This window comes from Fundulus heteroclitus, chromosome 5, assembly GCF_011125445.2.
Source record: "Fundulus heteroclitus isolate FHET01 chromosome 5, MU-UCD_Fhet_4.1, whole genome shotgun sequence".
Lineage (NCBI taxonomy): Eukaryota > Metazoa > Chordata > Actinopteri > Cyprinodontiformes > Fundulidae > Fundulus > Fundulus heteroclitus.
Genome location: NC_046365.1, coordinates 9,215,776 through 9,237,783, shown reverse-complemented (window position 1 = coordinate 9,237,783; position 22,008 = coordinate 9,215,776). Strand labels below are relative to the sequence as shown.

Genomic DNA, 22,008 nt, shown 5'->3' with positions numbered 1-22,008 from the left:
ATCCTGATAGTGTTTACAAAGACCTGTCTGAGCCTGAGAAGAACTTTGCACCAGGCGCGGTCAGCAGACATGAACATCGTTGTGCCGTCTGCCGGCAGTACTGCTAACTATTTAGAAAGCGAGATGGTGACGACTGAGGCAGCTACTGTAAGAGCCGGCAGATCACCCTGCAGCGCTTCACAGTGACAGTGTGGCGTCACACAGACTAACACGATCTACAGGGTCAGGGTAATTTGTACTTTTGGCGTGGTAGTTTAATCAGAAAACATTTGTATGCAACGGGAGTGAGCTACTGGCATAGAAATGAGTAAAGTCATTGTATGTGACAAGGCCCCTTTAACACTTGGGTTCACCTTCCAGCAGAATAAAGACGTCTAACACACAGTCAGAGCTACAGTTAGCTAAAATTAGATCAAAGGATACTCGTGTGAATTAAAAACTAATGCTAACCGACACTCTCCGTCCAAACCGACTGAGCTGAGCTATTTAGCAAAGACGAATGGGTGAATGTTTCGGTTTTTTTAATCTGCAAAGCTGGTACAGACGTACTCCACAAGACTTGCAGCTTTAAATGCTCAGTAAGGTTCATTTTCAAAGAACTGAAAGATGGGTTGAGTGCAAGGTTCACATTTAGAGCTCATCTGTCATATTTATACCAGTTACTGTGTATGTGCGACTCAGATCCTTTTTTTAAGACGTTCTGGCTTTTGTGTATCTTGGACATTTTAAAAAAACAGAAGATATTATGTTTATTCACATATTTAGAAACAGTGAAAAGGAATCATTGGGTAATGAGTGACAATGTGCTGCAGTCAAGGTCAGCCACCTAAAGCACACAGCCGTGCTGTTTGGGTTTGAACACGCTGGATTTTTTTATTAAGTCTGAAAATTCCAGTTTTGCAATAGATAAGTTGTACGTTTGCTAAAAAGGCAGGAATTGTGACCAAAAAGAAAAAAAAAACAGCTTCAGTCTGAGGCTTCCTTCATGGCCTAAAAAACAGAAAAATGGAGTCCTATTTTAGGAGTTTTCAGGTTTGGATAAGGATGAAAACAAAATGTCCACCCTTCCTGTTTTTTTTTTTTGTACTTTTTGTGACTTGGCTGTGTCCCAAGTGGCAGTGAAAAACGTTAGTGGGTAGAGATGTTATGTTTTTTTGTGCCTTTGAACCGTCCTGGGTGAAATCATTACATAACATACACTTTCCACGCCTCGTCAAACAAGAATTTGATGCACGAGTTGGAATTTATTGTAGGGTTTCTCTGATCCAAACATGGCTAAAATTCTTCCTACAAGCTTAAACAAGAAATAAAAGTAATCCCCATGAATATTTGGGAATACGTGGCTCAGAGTCGCACTTCTACCACATATCTTTTAAAGACGTGTCGGTTCTTGCTACAAATCAGAATTTATTAGACGCTGACTGAGCTGGAAGTGGATAAAATTCAGATTACGGCCCTTGGGATGCAAGAGAAAAAAAAACAATTACTGTTGTTCAGACTGAGAAAAGCTCAATTAAAAAATGAATTCTAATATACACAGCGAGGACAATAAATTGCTGATAGTTATGCATTACAAAGACCATTAACGTGGGTTCATTCTTTTGATCATCGTCTTACTGCGAGACCATCACCAACCTTCGGTTTAATTACAAGAGGGGGGGTCGGCTCCTTACTCAGCAACGCTTTGATTTCTCCTCCGTTGTAGGTTGGGATACGGAGATCTGAGCTCAGCAGGAAGCACAGGAGGACACGTGCCTTTCCCACAACAATGCCAATGTTGACCGTGAGCCGCTACACAATAGATGCTGTTTTTACAAAGCTTCAGCGCTCGCTTGAGTGAACTTATGAAGACCAGTTAATGGGAGGAAGGAACAACCTCTAATGATGTTCTCAACATGCAGGTCATCTTTTAGGTGCTTCCAAATGTATTTATTTTTTTTAAATGAAAATCTGAAGACCACATGTCTTTAGCAACTATAGCTGTAAGCCGTTTTGGGGGTATGCATCTACCAGCTTTGCATTCTGTGTTGTATTTTTGCAAAACGGCTCAAGCTCAGTCAGCACAGATGGAACGTGTCTGTGGACATCAGTTTTCCAGTCTTGCGACTGATTTCATATTGGATTCAGGTCCAATAAAACTGGTTCAGGTCTCCCCACTCCCACACACACACAACACTAATCTTCAGTCCTGCCTGACGCAGGACTGCAGTTCCTCCAGCATCACCAAGGGCCTCGTGGCTGCTTCTCTGCTCTCTTGGCCTATAAGTCACATGCCCATGGCTTTGCAGGCCTGGAGCATTATATATATATATATATATATATATATATATATATATATATATATATATATATATATATATATATATATATATATATATATATATATATATATATTTTTTTTTTTTTTTCCTTTTTCACTGCACACACATTTAAACCGTGCCTGTGCTGTGTTCCTCGGTCTTCATGATGTTCTTTATTCACCAATGGTTTCTAACAACCCTCTGAGGCCTTCTAAGAACCGCTGCATTTATACTGAGATAAAATTACACACAGGAGGACTCTTTTTACTTATTGGCTGACTATGAAGGTAATTAGCTCCACTTTTACTTAAGGAGATCAGAGTAAAGGTAACTGAAAACAAATGTCAGCCACTTCTAGGCCATTTATTCGTAAGAAAATAAACTAACCCACACATTTCTTTAAATTCTACTTCACAATTGTGCACAACTTTGTGTTGATTTATCACATAACTTGTAAAATACATTGAAGTTTGCGGTTTTTAGTTTTGTTTTCCTGGGAATAAATTACACGACGCGCTGAAATCCTGAATAGATACCAGGAAGCGACACAGAGTAAAACAAAAGTTAGTTTAATCAGGAACCCAATCAGCAGTCATGTCGGAGCTCCAGCGTTCCACAAGCATTTTTGTTTACAGTATGTACATCAGTTCACAGAAATACTCATTTTAAACTTTCAGGTATTCAAAAAATATATGTGTGTGTCTGGCAGAATTTAAAACGTATCTGGTGGGCCAAGTAGTCTATGAACAAAACCAATAGTGCATGTGATGCCACAACGTTCCCGATGAAATAAAAATCAAAGGGTCCCACGTTTTACTTGCATTAATTAGTGTTTCTCATAAAATGCCAAAATGAATCAAACAACTGAGCTTGAAAGCAAAGGGAAAAATATGTGCTTCAGCTAAATATACGACTGCAGATACCATACTGTTTTTACACTTTACTGCAACTAAAATGTGGGGAGCCTGTAGTCTAACTAGTTAATGCCTAAAACAACGAAGGTTCTCTCAAACGGAACAGTCAAAGTCCTCCATGTTTTAGTCTTGGTTTGTAGAGAATTTAAAAATGGTTGGTCCAAATAACGAGCTTCTCCTTAATGAGGCCCTTTAAGTCTAAAAATCAGTCCTAGGAAGCTGTAGCATGTCAGAGTGACGGACAGGTGCAACACAAATGGAATGGATGCTTAAAACCAAGTGGACAGCAGCAAAGTTTACATGAGAGAGCAGCACTGGCAGGTTTTCTGCTTGGGCATCTCAGATTTCTCTCCCTGGCTAGTTTTGCTTGGGCTCTGTGTCTCTGAACTGGCCGGGATGTTGGATCCTGCAGGTTCTACCTTCAGGCTGGAGGCGTGGACCTCCTGCAGAAGGGCCTCCTGTTCTCCAGCCTCTGAGCTCTGGTTCTCCTGGGGATCACCTAGCAGCACCTCCTGGAACTGACCAGGCTTGCAGGCGGGTTCCTCCACTTTGACGGCTTCCTCAGCTTTGCTCTCGGCCTCCGTCTCTGGAAGGAGAGAGGAGGGCGCCGCGGCTGCATAGACGGGCACTAAAGACACAGTAGCGCCCTCTAGAGCATCTGTGGGCGACTGCGGCTGTGGGCCGTCTGGGACTTCCAGTTTTTCATCACGGCCCTCAGCTTCTGTCCCTTCCTCTGCGTCGTTGGTTGGTTCTGCGCCACCTTTCGTGTCTCCTCCGTCTTCTGATGAGGGTTGGGCTTCTACAGTAAGCTCAGCTGCTTCCTCACTCTCCAACTCTGCTGACGTTTCTGGAGCTCCTTCCGTTTTTACTGCCTGCTCAATAACCTCTAACACCTCGGGGCCTCCCTCTGGATTCAGTGTGGACTCCTGCTGGTCCTTCAGAGAAGAACGGTCCCCAGAGACATCATCCCCTTCCTCTGTGATGTACACACACTCTGCTCTCATCACCAGGGTCCCGTCTTCGTCCTCCCCCTCCTCCTCCTCCTTGGTGTTGGCATTTGGAACCTCACCAAATGCAGCCACAGTCACTCCTCTCTCTGACTCCGCCTTGACGCCGGTATCCTTGGTGGCTCCGACAGGTCCGGTTATGTTATTCTCATCCTGCTCAGAGGGGCAGTGATCACTGTTTCCGTCACCTCGGCCTCCACCGTTGGTCAGAACCGCTGCAGCTTCACTCTCTGGTGGATTCTGGTCAAATTTGACTTCATCAACAGGTGTTTCTGAAAAATAAATAAAAAAATAACTGTCAAAAAATAATCAGTTTATTATAGCAAATTTATTTATTCATAAAAGCCAAGTGAATTGGATGCAGATAAATATTAATTAACATGTAAAGTAGGAACTAGGAATTTTTTTTTTTATATTTTATTACTTCCAGCAGCCACTTAGAAATTTTACAAAGCTTGACAAATATTTATTGTAATACTTGTCTCTGTGTTACGACAAGATCACTAAAAATAATTATATAATAAATATTTATCATAAATTATTAGTTTTGATACATTTATGTACAACTACTGTTTTAATTTTCAAGATAGTGTAGTTCAAAGATATGGACAATGAACTATGGAGAATGCAGTATTAATCATGGTGGTCAGGATATTTATGCGTGTATTGACAGCGAGTGATGGTTAGTGCTTCTCTGGAGTTCCTGAGGTTTTCACGGATGTGCTCAACACACCCAGCGTGAAAACACAAGGCTTTAGCATTTCTTTTCTAAGGGACTAAATGTTTCAACTGTCCTCAATAAACCTTCGTCTCTTTTCTAGTGAAGATGGTCGTTAAGGGAGGAGCTTGGAGGAACAGCAAGCAAGCCGCCGCCCGTACCCTCCTTTGTTTTTACTGGTTGGGATTTTAGCTTTTAACTTCCAGTTATTCATGCGTCGACAAAACTTACACAAACGATTGGTCTCTTGTTTTGTTTTATAAACTCAGAGTTGTTGCTTTGAACGGCATAATTCCTTTTGTGTCACATTAAAGCAGCGCACAGCGCTGCATACCCGAGCCCCATCGGAGAGGGTCACATGACACAGACAGGAAGTGGCAGCTAAGGTGCATTGCTACCTCCAACAGGTCACCTCCTGTTTAAAGTGGAAACCCACCATTGTGGACTCTTGGCTGATGATGATTAATAGTTGACTAATGCACTGCACTGATTTCTTTCCATCCATAAATACCAATGCCTTACTGATAAAGGTAATTCCCCTCTGATATTTTAGATAATCCAGAAGTTAATGAACATGTCCACTGTTTCGGCTACAGGTCATCATCTGCTGGACCTTCTTTGAATAGTATCTATTGGGACTTTTCCACGGACTCCCCTTCGCCGTACTCTACTCCACTCCGACCCCTTTGCAAGCTTTTGGACTGCAGTTTATTCCCTACGGCACTGGCTTTCCTGGACCCTACTCAGGATACAGTACAGCAGGAGTGGAGCTGAGTGAAGCTGGGACGTGAACAGACTGCTAGTCAGTGGTTGAACCTGGGTGGGACCAGCTGATAGTGGAGCAAACAGTGTGGTGGAAGTTCTCTGGAAGTCCACTGTCATCTCCACAGTCTTGAGTGGGTTAAGCTCCAGGTGGTTCCGATGGCACCAGTGGACCAGCCAATCCACTTCCTGTCTGTGTGCAGACTTGTCGTGGTACTGCAAAGCCTCTAATTTGGTCTGACATAACTTCTTTTTTTTTTTTTTTTTTTTTTTTTCTGACATAACTTCGTCATATAGGTAGAAAACCCTGGTTTCTTTTTATAAAGTGTGACAGGTCTTGACCCACGTCTTCACAAAAGCTGTTGTCACAGTGTCAGTTCATGCATTCAGGTCAGTGGATGAAGCTTCAAACACACTCCAGTCTGTGCAATCAAAGCCTGTACCATCTGCTTTGACTCATCAATCCACTTCCTAACTTCCTAACCCCAGACTTAGAGGTCTTTAGCTTTTGCCTGTAAGTTGGAACAAGATGAAGCACAATATGATCAGAGAGTAGCAGAGCTGCACGTGCAACAGCTCAGCGTGCATCTTTTAAAGCTGCGTAACAGTGATCCAGAGTGTTTTCATCTCCGGTGGGACTATGCTGTCTGCATTTTGTAAGTTCATCGGAGAGGCTTTGCGCTGTTAAAATCTCCAAGAACAATGGCTTTGTTCAAAATTCCCTGAACGTACTGGTATGTGTTCGGGTTGAAAAGAACAACTCATGCGAATACGAAGGTTATATGGGCACCAATTAAATTAATCCGATCATGGCGTGCGTCTACATGCACCAGGCATATTCAGAATAAAAGCGCTCTTACAAATTTCCCTAAAAAAAAACAAAAAACGTTTTACTTCGGCCTGTGCTGGAAAAACAAAAAAAACACAGAAGAGCATCAAGCAGTAATGTTCAGACATGTCTGTAGGCCTGTGATTATTGAAACCCACAGAAAAAAGAAACTTACGGAAACTGCACACCGCTTAGTTAAAACATTTCTCTCACTGCATCCTAATAGCCATCAAAATCAACCAAGTTTTTGCAACATTCACTACCTTACTCAAAAACGCAACAAAGCCATGATAAGAAGGTCAAAAAATGTAATATTACCAGTTGCATTTATTAACTGTATTTTTTAGGGCAGAGTTTATCTGGCTTAAATGTTATTTATAGAGATACATTATTTGGTTTGATGTGCTTGAATGGGAAGAAGCAACACTGTGACAGTCGACTGTATAAATGTAGATGAAAGGGCCTAGTTGATATCAGAGGAGAATGAGCAGACTTATTTAATATTACAGAAGAGCAACAGCAACCCAGCCAAGCCTAACAAAAGGTTAAAAGAATACCATATCATAACGCAGAACAAGCTGGACCTTAAAGCAGATGGGCTGAAGTAGCACAAGACCACAGTTCATATTAAGAACGGGAAACTGAAGCTAAAATTCACCAAAACTGGATGATAACAGGTATGAAAAACCATGTCTGGTCTGGTTTATGTAGATTTAAATTTGAAGGAAACAACATAAAACAGTGGATCCCTTCTTTCCTTGCTATAACAGTTCCCGTCTGGTGGTGGTTAGGTAATGGCTGCAGTGGGCACAGAGTACCCACAGTATTGTTGTCGACCATGCTAATCCCTTTTTGACGACAGTGTACCCATCCTCTGATGGTTTCTTGTAACAGTATAAAGCACCATGTTACAACGGTCAGATCCCTTCAAACAGGTAAATTCACTCCCCACTCACCAGATCTCAGTAAACCCGAGCAGCTTTGGGATCAGAAGATTTGCATCATGTAGTGATCCAATCTTATCAGTAAGGACGGATAGCTGAGTAATGTTTCATGTTACACCTTGTTGCATCTTTGCCATGACAAACTAAGGTAATCCAACTAACTACCACAACCTAATTAGGTGGCATGTAAGTGTGCTAAATCACCTAATATTTTACACACATATGTTGGTGTCCACAAGCTGTGCTTTGGTGCGAGCATAGTTATTTGAAAATGAAAATATGGGGTTCCCATGGAAAAGATGTCTGGAAACCTCTAAACTATTGTATGTCCTGAGTGAAGGGTGAGAGTCAGCAGTGTAGACAGCTGAGTCATCAACTTTGAATGATTTCAACATAAAAAGAAGTGCACGTTTTCCGCCCTGCTTGAAAAGCATCCTAGCCGACACCTCGTTGCCTTTTAAAAATGCACCATTGGCGATTTAACGCCCATTAATGTGAATTCAAATTCAGCACACTGTGGTGGCGTTTGGTGAACCTCAGCTTGAACCTGCCTGCTCATCCTCTTTCTTTAGGATGCAAATGTGTTGAGATCAGCCGATGCAACACACACTGACAGGTACATCCATAAGGCCTTCCATGATGATTCACGGCTTGGCATAGGATAGCGACGGAATAAAATGATCTCTCTCTCATTAAAAAAAGAACAGGGACACGGTGGATTTTGAGCTGAGCTCCACCCTGATGTTACAGGTTACTGCTGCCTATGTTCCTAGAAATGGGCTGTCTGCTGATCTTACACACAAAAACACAAAAAGTAAAACGTTGATCTCAAAGCTGCCAAAGGTTTTCATCTTGCTATTCTTATTGCTTAAAAACGCTTTAAAAATGCTGAAGAAGATTGTCGAGTAAGAGAAATTTCCTCCAACTGCAGGGAGTAGAGGCACTGGGTGTTTAAATCAATTCCTTTTATTAAAATAATTTATTAGTAGACCTGTAATTCTAGATATCTTAAAATGTAATTTCTACAAGTAATAATGTCATTGCTGCTATCCTTAATTTCCTTTTTTTTACTAAGAATGTTATTTTGACTGAGAGGAAGTGTATTTTTTTTTATGTGATTTATGTGATAAAACGGTAATTTTTCTACCGTTTTATCACATAAATCACATTTCACATTTTTTGTTGTTGATAAAACCAGCTAATTTCAGCTGGTTAGACTCAGTGTTACTTTATAACGTCTTGACAATAATAAGAAATTTGCTAACTTGTGACTGAAGTAGAAATTAATAATTTGTTTCTCTAAATACTGTAAGTAGAAAGAAACTGATGGGTATGAAAACGTGGTGACCAGGAATCACCGGGTCTCCTTCTGCTGATGGAAATGCTCTGCTGTAGACGGCAGAAACGAGGCCGTTTGATAGGAAGCAGACGTTGCCATGTTGAAAACCATGCCTCCTTCATGTGTTTGTGTCAGTGTTTGCTCTCCCACAGGGCGAGGGATATCTGAGCTCGTGGCAGGACATGGACAGACCGGGGGCTGCAGCAGCCAAAACAGTCTCTCTCCTTCACTGTGAACGTCATTGTGAGGAGGTAAAACGTTTGCAATGTTGTTGAAATCCACATTTGTTAGATCAACAAAATAATGTGTAACACTACATGGCTTGCAGAGGATGCAACTGTATCCCAATAACAGCTACCGTGTGTTGAGTTTGGTGAATAAGGCTCGTCACACATCGAATTTGAATTTGATGAGGCGGGATTCGTTTCCTTAAGATCCTTTTTACTCACCCGATCTTAGTGGAATGGTAGCTCCATTCTCCAAAAGAATGTGGACGTTTTCTGGGGACAAAATACATTTTGATCAACAGACATCAAGCGTGATTTGATCAATACATTTGTGGAGCTTTTAATAAAAGCTATGATCCACTATGTCATTTATTGAGATGGCATCCCTCTTCAATGTTACTGCTTGCAAATTAAAAAGGAGAAAAGTGAGTAAGCAGAGCAATGGAAGCACAGCTGCTGTTGGTGATAGACAGGAACATGTATTTTGCACAGTAAAAGGTCAGATGGATTGGACAGATGAACACACAGGCATTTTAAAAAAGGTGTCCAGATGGATGGAATCTATCCTTTGCTCTTCACTCTTACATAAACACTTGATGTAAGAGCTTTTCACATTAGATAAATATGTCAATGCTATTGCTCAGTAAAATCAGAAAGTAAAGCCAAAACTAATTAAATTAAGCAAAACACACAATAACGTAATTTTGCCTCCTTACATGCTTCTTCTGCCTTTGCACATTTTCACACGTCTATATAAGACTGTATAGTGAGTAAATACAGAAAGGTGTTTTCAAATGAGGATTGGGCTTAAAAGGTAGAGAAGGCGATTTTTCAAGTCCCTTTTTTAATAACAGGATGAGACAGTCACGGTTATCATTGAAGGTTATGTTTGTCTGACATTAATACTGGATGACCTGAAACATTTAAGTGTGACAAAAAGCAAGAACAAAAGAGATTTGTAGGAGCAGAAAAAGACGTTTTGTGACACTGTAGCTTTGATTTAGCTTTACGTTCATTGAATTCCACTTACCTGCTCGATACTTGGACACTTCTACAGCCTCCTATGGGGTAAAGGGACAAAGAGAGGAATTGAATAAAAAGCGTTTCAAAAGGCAGTGTTTAAAAAAAAAAATGTAAGTCTGTATCCGAAGCCTAAATCAGCAAAGATCGTCGTAATGTTTCATTTTCAATCCCGGGCATTCTAAACCAGCCGAAAAGTTCTGCCTAAACAGTGTGTAAAACTGTGCAACTCTGCAATTACAGAAAGAAACACTTGAGTTCCCTTTTGTTTGAAGCCCACTGCCATTAACAGAAACATGAATCTTTCAAGATCAGATTAAAAAAGGACAAAACAATTTAACCTTTGGTGATATATGCACTCTGGTACCGCGCAGATTCACAACACTTCACAGTGAAATATTAAACTTACTTGCTTATTAGAAAGACTACGGCCCTAAAAAATATCACCTCCAGTTTCACTGAGTAATAATAATAATAATCTGCTTTTGTATATTCAAAAAAGAAATATCCAGCTGTATTATGTAAGGAGGAGAAACTGAACCAAAGACCCTAAAGCAACAATAGAACACATTAGACAACTTTCTATAAAGAGTGGGGCTGTAAAACTACATAAGTGGTGGTGAAACAATTATTCAAGGGTGGCACGAACTCTGTAATGTTTATGTAACAGGAGCGCTTGCATTCATAAAGTTCCTGCTTTTCAACAGGAGGTGCTACATCAAAGGCACATGGAGCAAGCAAATGCATTATGCATGGCTGAGAGCCACAGAGAGGCGATGTGGGAAATTTCCTGCCTAATGGAAGATGATGTACCAAACATGTTCAACACATACTCCAACCCCTCGTTTGTGTCCACACTCAAGGTGTACGTGCGCTTCCACGAGTGACTTCCTCACCGTTGCGTGATCTTTCTGTGCAGCCACCTGCTGATCGTCCGACTGCGACCTGAGACAGACGCACAACGGTGTCAGTATGACAAACTCTCCGCTTTACACAGCAATACAAACGGGGGACAGAGACAGAGGAAAAGGATGTGACGTTTCTCTTTCCTAGCCCGGATATTGTGCAGAAGCCGTTTACAGTGTGTGTAAAAAAGTTTTGCAAATCTTTTCGGAAAAAATTCGTTTGGGATCGGCTTTTTGAGATGCACCGATCACAGATTTAGTTTGAGTTTTAATGGCCGACTTCTTAAAGTTCAGATCTGCAGGTATCAGCCTTAGCAACATGTGAGAACAGGCTAGTCTGTTTTTGTTTTTGTTTTGTTTTAGCGCCCAAATCGTCTGAATCATGTTAAATTTGAATTTCACTGACTTTAAACAGTGTGCTGCTGTTACTAATGACCGGGCTCATGGAATGTTCATTAGCAGCATATTTGGCTTCGAATTTCTGCCTCTGTATAGTCATATTCAATAAATTAGAATATGTACTTCTAATAAGAGTCGTGTTTGTAAGATTTAAAGTATGGTTGGAAAAAAAAACGTTAAGAAGGTTTTAAATGTTAAGCCCCTATTTCTGCATGATTATTATTATTTTTTTATTTATTTAAGTTTGATGCAATATTCTAATCTTCAATGGTTTTGTTATTACTAGCTGGAGATGGAAAAAAAATCATAATTAACAGAAATAAAGGCTTTAAAACATCATCAGTCTGTGTTAAGCTATATATTGCGTTTCCCTTAGTGAACTGACTTACTGAAATAAATTAACTTTTCAATAATATTCTAATTAATTGAATATGACTGTATATTAAAAAAGAATCCATCCCTGGAAATGATCAAACAATGTGCCACAGCTAAACCCTCAAGAAAACAAAACAGAAAAGAAAATGCTGCACCAATTAATAGAAATTACACGCCAATAACCAACTGTACAAATACAAAAAGACTTTTATCTTATGTGCTGCCAGCGTTTCAGGACATTTTAACTAACAATGCTAAACTCTTCCTCTTTCTCTAACTTGTCTCCACACACAGAAAAACACACAGTACTTGTCCGTTTGCTTTTCCATATCCTGGTCCTGTGTTCCCCACAGAGAGGAAAAGGTGTTCTGGGTGTTTGGTGACGAGGGAGACAAAGGACTTCCTTCCATCAACCACTGATCTCTTAAGGACTTCCTCTGGAATGTAAACGAGAGGGGAGGAAAATGATGAGATCAGGTTTTGGATGAATATTGTATTTTGGAATATGATAAAAAAAAAAAAAACCTTGAACAACTGTGTTTTGTAGTACTATAGGAGGTTCTTTTCTGGGATTGCATTTGATTAATCAAACAACACTTTTTATTTTATGTCATCACTCATTTTTTTAAATATCAATTTGCTTCTGTTAGATTTACCAGACTAGAAAATATAGAATCTGAAGATATTTCCTCTGTGTATGTATAAGATCAGGACAGTTGTAGGACAGAACACTGAAAGACATCAAGTTTGCAAATCAAAAGGGAAGCCAGAATACACAAGATAATGTTTGCAGAAGAAAATTGGATTGATCCACAAGTACCATCAGACAACAAGCTTGGACAAGATAGAAGCAGTTGGGACTGCAGATGATTGGATTAAATCACTTGATGAATTAGTAAACTGCACTGGAGAGTAAAATGATGCAGGAACATTCGAAGAGCTATTAAAGCATGTAAAAAGTGTCTGCTAGAAAAAAAAAAGACAATTGGCTCTTTGGCGATTTAGCCGACTGTGCTCATGATACAGAAAGCACAACTGTGAGTCTGTCTACACTCCAATAACCCCTCATTCTCCCAATGTTCATCTATGCATTAACATTTAAATAAGGGATTACTGCTAATGTAACTTTTGAATGGCATTAATTAAAATGTAACATTTGAATATTTTAAAAACATTTTGGCAGTGTATCAACTTGGCATTGGATGACAACTTTGAACATAGGAAATACATTTTGCAGCTTATTTGATTCACTGTGTTAGATTCATTCTAATTTATTCTGTTTTTAACTTGAATTTCTTCTTTTATGGTGAAGCATTGTTTTTTTTCCCCCTCTGGTTCTGGATGCTGATTTTTCCTTTTGGACAGCTGTTATGATATCTAACCGTAGCAACAAGGTGTAAAGCCTATTTGTTATGCATGTCATTATATATTTCTCAGATCGTAAAGAAGCAGTACATGCATGGTAAAAACAAAAATGCTGGTTAACGTTCATCTACATAACCTTAATATCTTTTAAATACCCTAAAAGGAACCGCCAAGATTTCCCTAAGAATGAGGAGTTAGCTTGACTTGGCAGTATGCTACATTCAACTGTTGTCACTTAGCTTTCAGGAAAAAAAAAGAAAAATTCACATTTGGAAACAACAAAGAAGGGAAAAATAAATAAACAGTGTACCTTCAGTTAATATACTATTTAAAGTAAATGCTGTCTTGTTGTTACTCACTGACTTTTTCCTCATTCACAAAGAAGTTAGCCACTTGTAAGTGCCAGTTACTGTCTTATTAGCCGGTTGCTACGGGAAACAGAATGTTCAAATGAAAATAACTGCCTATACCCGTATCCAAGCAACACTGAAACTACTCCGCTAACGTTTTGGACTTTTTTTTTTGAGACAACGCTTTAATGCAATGGAACATTAACACAACAGTATGAACTCATTAAAACCCGATCTACCAAGATTGGATAGTGAAGAAATCAAAATGAGTATGCCAAGCAGTTTATTGATTGCACCTAGCTAGTCGGGCTATGTGTTGATTGTTACATGGTACAACTAGGCTTTCACTTGCTATCAATCAGTTAAAACTACTTTTCTTATAAATTATAGATGAATCTCAAGTCAGCTTTGCACTACATACCTGGAACAAACTTCCAGAAAACTGTATGAGTGCTGAAAGCCTGAGTTCTTTTAAATTTGTTTAGGATTGCCTTTGGCTGTTCTAGTTAAACTGTTTACTGAAACATAATTAGTTTAAGTATGTAGTCCAACTGTTTTCAATATTTGCTTTTAGTTTCCATTTTCCCATGTCTTTTGTTAAAATGTTTCTACATTTCATTCCAACTTGCTTTTATTCTGTTTTTACTTTTCCTATGTTTTAATCATGTAAAGCACTTTGCATTGTCCTTGTACTGAAATTTGCTGCTATACAAATAAATTTGCCTTTAAGACACTGAAGGATTTGCCCATGCTTTTTTTCCAGAATATCTCAAGCTTCATCAGATTGCATGGAAACATAATGTTTTAAGTTTTGCCATAGCTTCTCGACTGGATTTATGTCTTTACTTTGAACAAGCTATTCTAACACACGTTAATATGCTTTGATCTGAACATAGCTCTGTCTGAGTGCTTAAGGCCATTGTCTTGCTGAAAGGTGAAGCTCCACCTTAGGTCTTTTATAGGTTTTCTTCCAGGTCAGGTCTGTATAGCTCATCACCTCTGACCGGCTTTCCTGTCCCTGCTACAGAACAACCTCCCCACAGTGTGAGACCGCCAGGCCAGCTGACAGCTTTGCCAGGACCCGGAACAACACTATCTCTTTTATTTGGGGGACCCCCCCCCCCCACACACACACACACACACACACACACAAACATTGTGTTTGTGTGTGTGGTTTCTTTCATGCTCTGGAAATCTCTCCCAAAGCTTACTGTATTTTATATAGGGTACGCTCTATGTAATTTAGTGCACTAGTTTACTTTTTCTCAATTTCATAAGAGAACAGCCAGCATGTTAGGTAAAAAAGGCCATTTTTTGAGCTGCTCTATATCATCCAGTCCCTATAGTTTTTTCCCTGCCCATTGTGGGAGGCATAATAACTCAAATAGGCAACTTTGGGAATTCTTGCCCTCAGCATCTGCTGGCAGATCCTTTGCCTTCTCTGAGAAAAGCATGTGTTTTGTCATTACATGTACAAGATTCACTCTATCAGAATTGGTCATTTTAGTCGGCCATAATGCAAGGTTGTTGAAATTAAGTGAGTGATCGGTCTCTGATCCATTAAGCTCAGATTCTCCGAACAGGCAGCCAGCCTCTCCATCTGCACTGTGACCGTTATCTGTGTGGGCAAGGGCGTAACTTTGGCTAAACAGTTAGGGTGGTTAAGCTCTCTGCCAGTCCATTTGTTTACTGAATCATTGAATTTTGTCAAAATTCTCAGGCTAGTTGAACATTTCTGTTTTATAAATACATTGTGACTTCTTTATCATGATTTACTTAACTTCCCTGTTTTCTTTGAATTCTCTCTGAACCAGTGGCGTGGCCAGACATTGCTTTTCAGCCAGGCCTGATAAAAAATGGGTGGGCCAAATATTTGAAAGTAAGTTTATTGGCATGTTCCATGTTTGTAAGCTCACTATTTAGAATATGCAAGCTGAAGGGAAGGAGGAATGACCTTCTCTGTTCAAGTGAACATCTTAGAACTGATAGAAGAAAAAGAATTATCTGGACCTATCACCTATACGATGATGTGGAGGCACAGACACGGCGTAGTAACTTCTGGATCAAATGGTGGCAGTCTGTCAAAGGTGAAATAAATGACTCAGTACCCAAGCGCCCTCGTGGGTTTCCCTGATATTTCCAAATTAATTGCCCTGATTACGAAGGGAACTCCCATTTGGCCATCCCACGTCTAGCATGCTGTAAGTCATCTGAATGACAGCAGTGATAACGGGAGGAGTTCAGTCAGCTTGTTTCTGTTGTTGCTTTGAATCTATAATAGAATATAGATTCAAAACATTGCAGAAAAGGTGTATGAGCTTGTCCTTATATGCAAGGCTTTGCAAATGCTATAATCTACATTTTTTTATCTTGTCATGTTGCCAACACAAACTTTAATGAATGTGGGATTTTTACACTACGCAAAATAGTCTGTGAAGTGGAAAGGAAATGATATATAGAAGTCACAGCCGAATGTCTTTCTGGGTATTGCACATCAGTTTTGCCCCTTTTATTTCCCCATTTCTCATTGCAGAACCACTCCTTCCCTTGGTTGTTCTGCTATCTCTCTTCAATGTCATATAATGTCTTCAGTGGTGTCAGAAAAAAAGTTGAAAAGCATTGTGTGAAAAAACTGGGTAACGTAGCAGAGCTGAGCAAACTGCAGTGCACCCCCCACCCCTCCCCGGCAGCTGCCTGGCCGAAACACACCCATACCCCCGATAGCAAGGCGCACCCTCGAGTCCCCCGTTGACAAAATAGCCAGGAGACGTCCCCGTTTTTCATTTGAGGAATCTGGTCATGTTAAAGCTGCACGGTTAGCAAACTCCCCTTAGTGGCCAAACCATTTTTGTGTTGGGGGGGTGGGGGGGAGGGGGGGGATTCTGGGCCCTGATTTAAAAAAACAAACAAACCATTCTACGAACACTGGTATATAAATATGGATATAAAGATTTTATAACATCAAGTATTAAATAAGTATTAAATATGTTTTTTCCACATAAATACTAACATTTTAAATAATTGCTCCTGCCTATCATTTAATGATCAGAACCCCAGTTGTGGGCCGCCTCTCATCAACAAAAGCATTAATACTGTACGGTATTAATTATTTGCCACGGTTGACAGGTTAACAAACCCTCCTGTGTCCGTGGCATCTGAACTCCACCAGGGTCTGTAACAAATTTACTAACTTCTTTACAGAGAAAATCCAAAAGATTAGTTTATAGTCCAACTTGACTTATCCTCTGTAATGTTTTACCTCTGTCTCTGTAACGCTTTTCCTTCCCTCTGCTTCTCTGTTTTGTTCATGTTCAGCACTTTGAATTGCCTTGTTACTGAAAAGTGTTTTATAAATAAACTTGCCTTGGCTTTGTCCCGGACAGTTGACCCTTTTGTCCCCCCCTGTGGGCGGGCATAGATACTACCACCACCATGTTTGATCATGAGGATGATGTGTTCAGGGTGACGTGCAGAATTAGTCACACAGCATTTTGCTTTTACATGAAATGGTTTGGTTCAGGTCTCATCTGACCAGATGAGACACATTTGGTGACAGCTATGCTTGTGTCCCCTACATGACATGCACCTTCATTTGAATCTCTTCCAACAATGGCTCTCCTCCTGCCACTCTCTGACAAAGGTCAGATTTTACAAGGGCTAATCCCAATGAGATGAATTTATTTTAGAAGAGACACCTGGCCAAGAAAACCGCAGCACAGTCACATTACTAAAAACAAAAAATAAAAATGATTTACAACTAAATCATTGGTCATATGAAACACTTGCACAGCCTGTAATGATTTCAACAGAGCTCCAAACTCATTCCTAGTCACCGGAGCTTTACGTTAAAGACCAGCTTGTAGTTGATTCCAAGTACTGGGAGCTGAAAACCAGGCCTGCCAGTTTATGTTGACTGACTTCTCTTGGAGGGTTTGCAGTTGTCTCGTACGTTTTACACTTTCAAATAATAGACTGGACAGTGTTTCATGAGATGTTGTCACATCAATGCTTTCCACGACCTGTCTGTTGTGTTCCTTGGTCTTCACGATGCCGTTTGTTCATTAATTGTTACCTGACCCCCAGATTCCACGTCCTCCATGCTTGGACGTGTCCATTCCGTTCCAGACCACCTCCGTGAGTCCGGGGAAAGCAACGCCTACTACATCCGCAGTCACTCGGTCTCGCTCCGCTCTGAAGTTCCTTGGAGCCCGAGGAGAGCATGTGTGATCATTGTCATAACAAGCAGAATGCTAATCTATTTGGAGAAGAATGCTGGAATGACAGATGTGCTTCCTTATTTTGTGCAAAAACAGCGCTTTGCATCTGATATTGAATAAAACAGTTAACTTTATTGTGAATATTAAACAAATGTCTTTAATTTGTGGTTAACTCTCTCTATTTACACTATTTATCTTTGACAAACCGGATGTTGTTGGTGTTCTTTATCCTGTTTGCTACGATCAGAATTGTTGACCTTGACCCGGCTGGAGCCAGACGAACTGGAACGGAAGCGAAAATTGGAGTTGTATCGTAATTTGGCGGTGAACGTCAGAGAGCGGGTCCGTCAACGGTGACGTTCGGAAGAGTCACGGAGAATGTGGAACCGTTCTCATTAATAAACATAACAGTGCCAGTCAGACGTGAATGGAACGGAGCAAGCACGCAGGACATGGATCCTGGGTGTAACAACTCTCACTGATCGGCTGGATTTGAGGCAGGCAGACTCTTGGTTATCTAGCGTTTATGTAGGGTATTACATTTATTAAGTCTGAATATAAGTAGCTCACCACACATTACAGGTATTTCAACAATTTTTTTTTGAAAATATCCTTTTCTTTCTACTTTACAATTATCCACTACTTTGTGCTGGTTTGTCAAAAAATAAAAAACTCCCTATGAAATCTACTGAAGCTTGTGGTTGATAGGCGATAAAATCTATAAATGTTTAAGGGATGTAAATATTTATGCAAGGCACTGTAAACCTATGCTTTTAGTGTGCTATTCCTATCCAGCTCATAGGCCATAGCTCCAACATGTTGTAACTGTTAGCCCGTAGCTACCTACTGAAACTAAAAATGTCTCAATACCACCTCTGTCATCTTGTGAGGAGCAGAACAAGCCTGGCTCTGTTCCTTTTCCCCCTCAACTGGGCGCTGCCTTCCCTACAGTTTCCTGCAGGCCAGGAGCTGCATGCAAGTTGCTGCTTTCACCTATTGCTTATGTATATCGGCACTGAGGTCAGACCCAATGCCGGAGCAAATAAATTCACTAAAGGCTGCAATGACAACACCTCCTGTAAGAGTGCTCCTATCAGGGTTGAAATTCAAGGTCAAATGTTTAAAGTCTGTTGCAATTTTGTTATCTGAAATTGCTGTTCGCGGTTGGAGCACGGTGCACAAACTCAGAAAGACTGCAGGAGCTATTTTTTATACGATTTGCCGTGCACATACCTTCAGGAACCACAAAAACAAAAAAAAACTTCTACTGGACAAATTCTGTACAATTTGAGGAATGCGCCTAAGGGCGGCAAAAGATCATGGAGTAGGAAGTGGAAATGCCAGTGTGGAAATTATTTGAAAACAATAGAGCAGCGCTGTGACTTGCAGAGTGTGTGAACAGTCGGGGAAGAAATGATTTTTGGCAAAGGAAGAGGCTGCCTCTAGGATTCCAGGAAAATGGCCGAAACAGGAAACGGGACAGGTTATACTTACAGGTCATTAGTGTGTGTGTGTGTGTGTGTGTGTGTGTGTGTGTGTGTGTGTGTGTGTGTGTGTGTGTGTGTGTGTGTGTGTGTGTAAAGGGTTGACATCCAGACAAGCTGCAGTGAATATACACATGATGTGTGCAGAGCCAAATGAAGGCAGGATGTAAGTGAGTGTGCACGAGCGAGCGACGTTAGATCATCCTGGGTATGCGCCTCAGACCTTGAGCTGTTGTTGTCTAAGCCTCTCATCCTCCTTTTCTCTTCTGGCTTTGTCCTGCTCTTCCTGTAGCCGCCGCTTCTCCTGGAAAACAACAAGGAGACGCAGCAAAGAGGCTTGAGTTTAGTCTGGACACACCGGGGGAAGTATGTTCTTCTGATGAAAGAGCAAAGGGGGGACGTGTTTCCGATTAACAAACAATCGCATGTAAGCTTATGCTGAAACAAAACAACGCGTAAAACCTAACCAAAAAGATTGATCAAATCTATTATTAGGGAAAGCTTCAATGAAATTTTACTCCTGCTCTGTTGTACCTGGAATGGAGACAGAATTCTGATTGGTTGTTACCACTTAATTAGCCCCACACAAGCACCTTTTTGATGATGCAAAACATTTTCAACAGCGAAACGAGGAGGGTGAGAACAAAGAAAAGAAAACCCGACATAATTTTCTTTGCCAGTGTATCTATGTTTGGCACACCTAAGCGGAAGGACCGTAATCCTTTTCTTCAGGGAGGGGGGGGGGGGAAGAAAACTACTCCAGCTCCTTTCAAGCTGGCGTTCCGGAGAGCCAGCTACAGATGGAGGTCTGGGCTCTCACCAGATCATTCAGTCACATGAATAGCTTTGCTTCAATAGCAGCCTGTTGCTGTGGACTCAAAATGTGTTTTTGTTTGTCCGTCTTTCAGTGCCTACCCCCCACACACACAAACACATTTTCCATCAAGTGTTTTTTTCTGTAATTTTACATTTGACAACATTTCTAATGATTAGTTACCATGCCAGTGGGAGCTGCTTGCAAGCTTTAGCGGCAAACAAAGATTGCTCACAGCTTAAGTGGCTAATGAGTTGTAGAGGAGATGTGGGGGCCAACGCGTGGGTTCTTTTTGTCTCCCGGTGTTAAAAAGAGCACGTAGGTTACAAGTGTTTGAGAGCACAAATTCAGATAAAAAAAAAAAAATGATCTTGCCGATTTCAGCACTTTTTCAAAGCAACACCCACATTTTTGTTACAAGCCGTTTTTTAATCCCTCTTTCAAGCCAGAGTGAGACTTTAGCTGTGATTTTATATCTTGGATTACTTTTATTTCTCTTATTACTATTGCAACCTGTGCTTTTGCTTCTTCTTGTGCTTTCCTTTAATTCTCTGTCGCTCTGAGTAGCACTGGTCAGCATTGCTGCAGTTTTTTAAGTGCATTATCCACCTTATTTTCGAACGCGGAAGTAACTACGAGTCCAACTTCTGTTTTTTTTTGTGCGGTACTTCCGTTTCAGCGATTCCCTCGGCCAAATAACATTAGCTTGACCGAAATGATACACTGTCGCGGCAACATTTCCAAGTATTGCAGAGCGATCAAAGTGGCAGGCCAGTGCCACAGCCACAAACTATTCATGACTGAGAGGAAGACATGAAGAAGTGTCTTACGAGGACATTTTGAAACATTTTGTGTCGTCCCTTGGTGCGGATGGCTCTTCAATGCGAATGTACCAAGGTGAACCTCGTCAGTGGAAAAGTTGGCTCGGTGTTATTAAATATCAACATGGATGACCTGGTATTCATGGAGGCTGATGCCCGTTCAAGCCAAAGCAAGTCCGACGTTCCCTCTGCATTGATCCTGACTACATCAACCAGCACTAACGAGACGGCCGGACCACTCTGATGCTGCGACTCCAGGGGAAGTCCTTCATTCATGCAGCGGTGATCTTATTGACGGTAGGTTAATAAATCGTCTGATTCAAAAGCACATTAGCTGTTGCCTCGTTGTGATTAGATTGCTGGTCAGTTAATTTTACAAAAATAGCAGTGCTAAATGTTTGGGATTGAAATGATGTTATAATAGGATATAAAAAACGTTCTGCCTACTTCATGTTTAGGTTTGAATTTTGAAACTGTACCAATCTGATGTGTTGTCTCAAAACTCTTGATGCAAGCTTGTCACGTTAAAATATAAGTTAGCTTTAGAATGAAGCTGTAACTTTATTTGTAGTAGTATCAGTGTTAATGTGCCTCGCATCCACAGCTCTTGTGCACGGTCGATGATTAAAACACTCCTGCTCCACGTAAACCTTTCTTGTACACCTATTATTGGGACAGCCTTTAACTGTACAAACGCTCCCGGCCTTCCTTGAAGTCATAATGACGAGTAATTTGGTATGAAGTAGTTGCATGAGTTGCTTTTTAGCTAGCTAAACAGTGACAGGAAGTGACCGACCGGAAGTCTCGCACAAAAAAAACGTTAACTCACTGTCTCCTTATTTCCGTTGAAAATAAGGTGGTAGGATGTGCTAGACGGGGTGTGTTGAGGAGGACTAACACAAAGAATAGGCAAAGACAGTTGAACTTGTGTCTCCTTTAGTTTTCACAAGGAGGATGCATTATAAAAGGAGTCCAACCCCTCTCTGTTTGAGTTTGAGACATTCAGGGCTCTAACCATGACAGGTATACACAGATCCAGGCTGTGAGGTCAATACCGCCTATCTAAAGAGCCTTATGTGGTAAATCTGTAGTATTATGAGTTTCTATGCATGTCTTTCCATTGCGTTGTCCTCGGTTTATCTGTGATTAGGTTGCAGTGGTAACAGCGACTGTCTCCAGCTCCTTCTGGAACCCAGGGTGTTCCTTTGGCAGAATCCA

At 40.7% G+C, this 22,008-nt stretch overlaps 1 protein-coding gene across 3 annotated transcripts in view; it reads right to left on the bottom strand.

The window, feature by feature from the left end:
* Positions 1 to 2,853: 2,853 nt before the first annotated feature.
* palm3 (paralemmin 3) overlaps positions 2,854 to 22,008 on the bottom strand; it is a 54,217-nt gene continuing 35,062 nt past the window's right edge. Inside the window, exons 3-8 of one of the 3 annotated variants that reach the window (XM_012877622.3) lie at positions 19,379 to 19,459; positions 12,049 to 12,176; positions 10,957 to 11,005; positions 10,071 to 10,101; positions 9,263 to 9,313; positions 2,854 to 4,493 (exon numbers count right to left, since the gene is read on the bottom strand). In XM_012877622.3, the coding sequence (XP_012733076.2) occupies positions 3,511 to 4,493; positions 9,263 to 9,313; positions 10,071 to 10,101; positions 10,957 to 11,005; positions 12,049 to 12,176; positions 19,379 to 19,459 (1,323 nt within the window). In that variant the 3' untranslated portion in view covers positions 2,854 to 3,510. Of the gene's footprint in view, positions 4,494 to 9,262; positions 9,314 to 10,070; positions 10,102 to 10,956; positions 11,006 to 12,048; positions 12,177 to 13,414; positions 13,544 to 19,378; positions 19,460 to 22,008 lie in introns of those variants that run through there. The other 2 variants (XM_012877624.3, XM_021324116.2) reach the window with 2 other exon arrangements.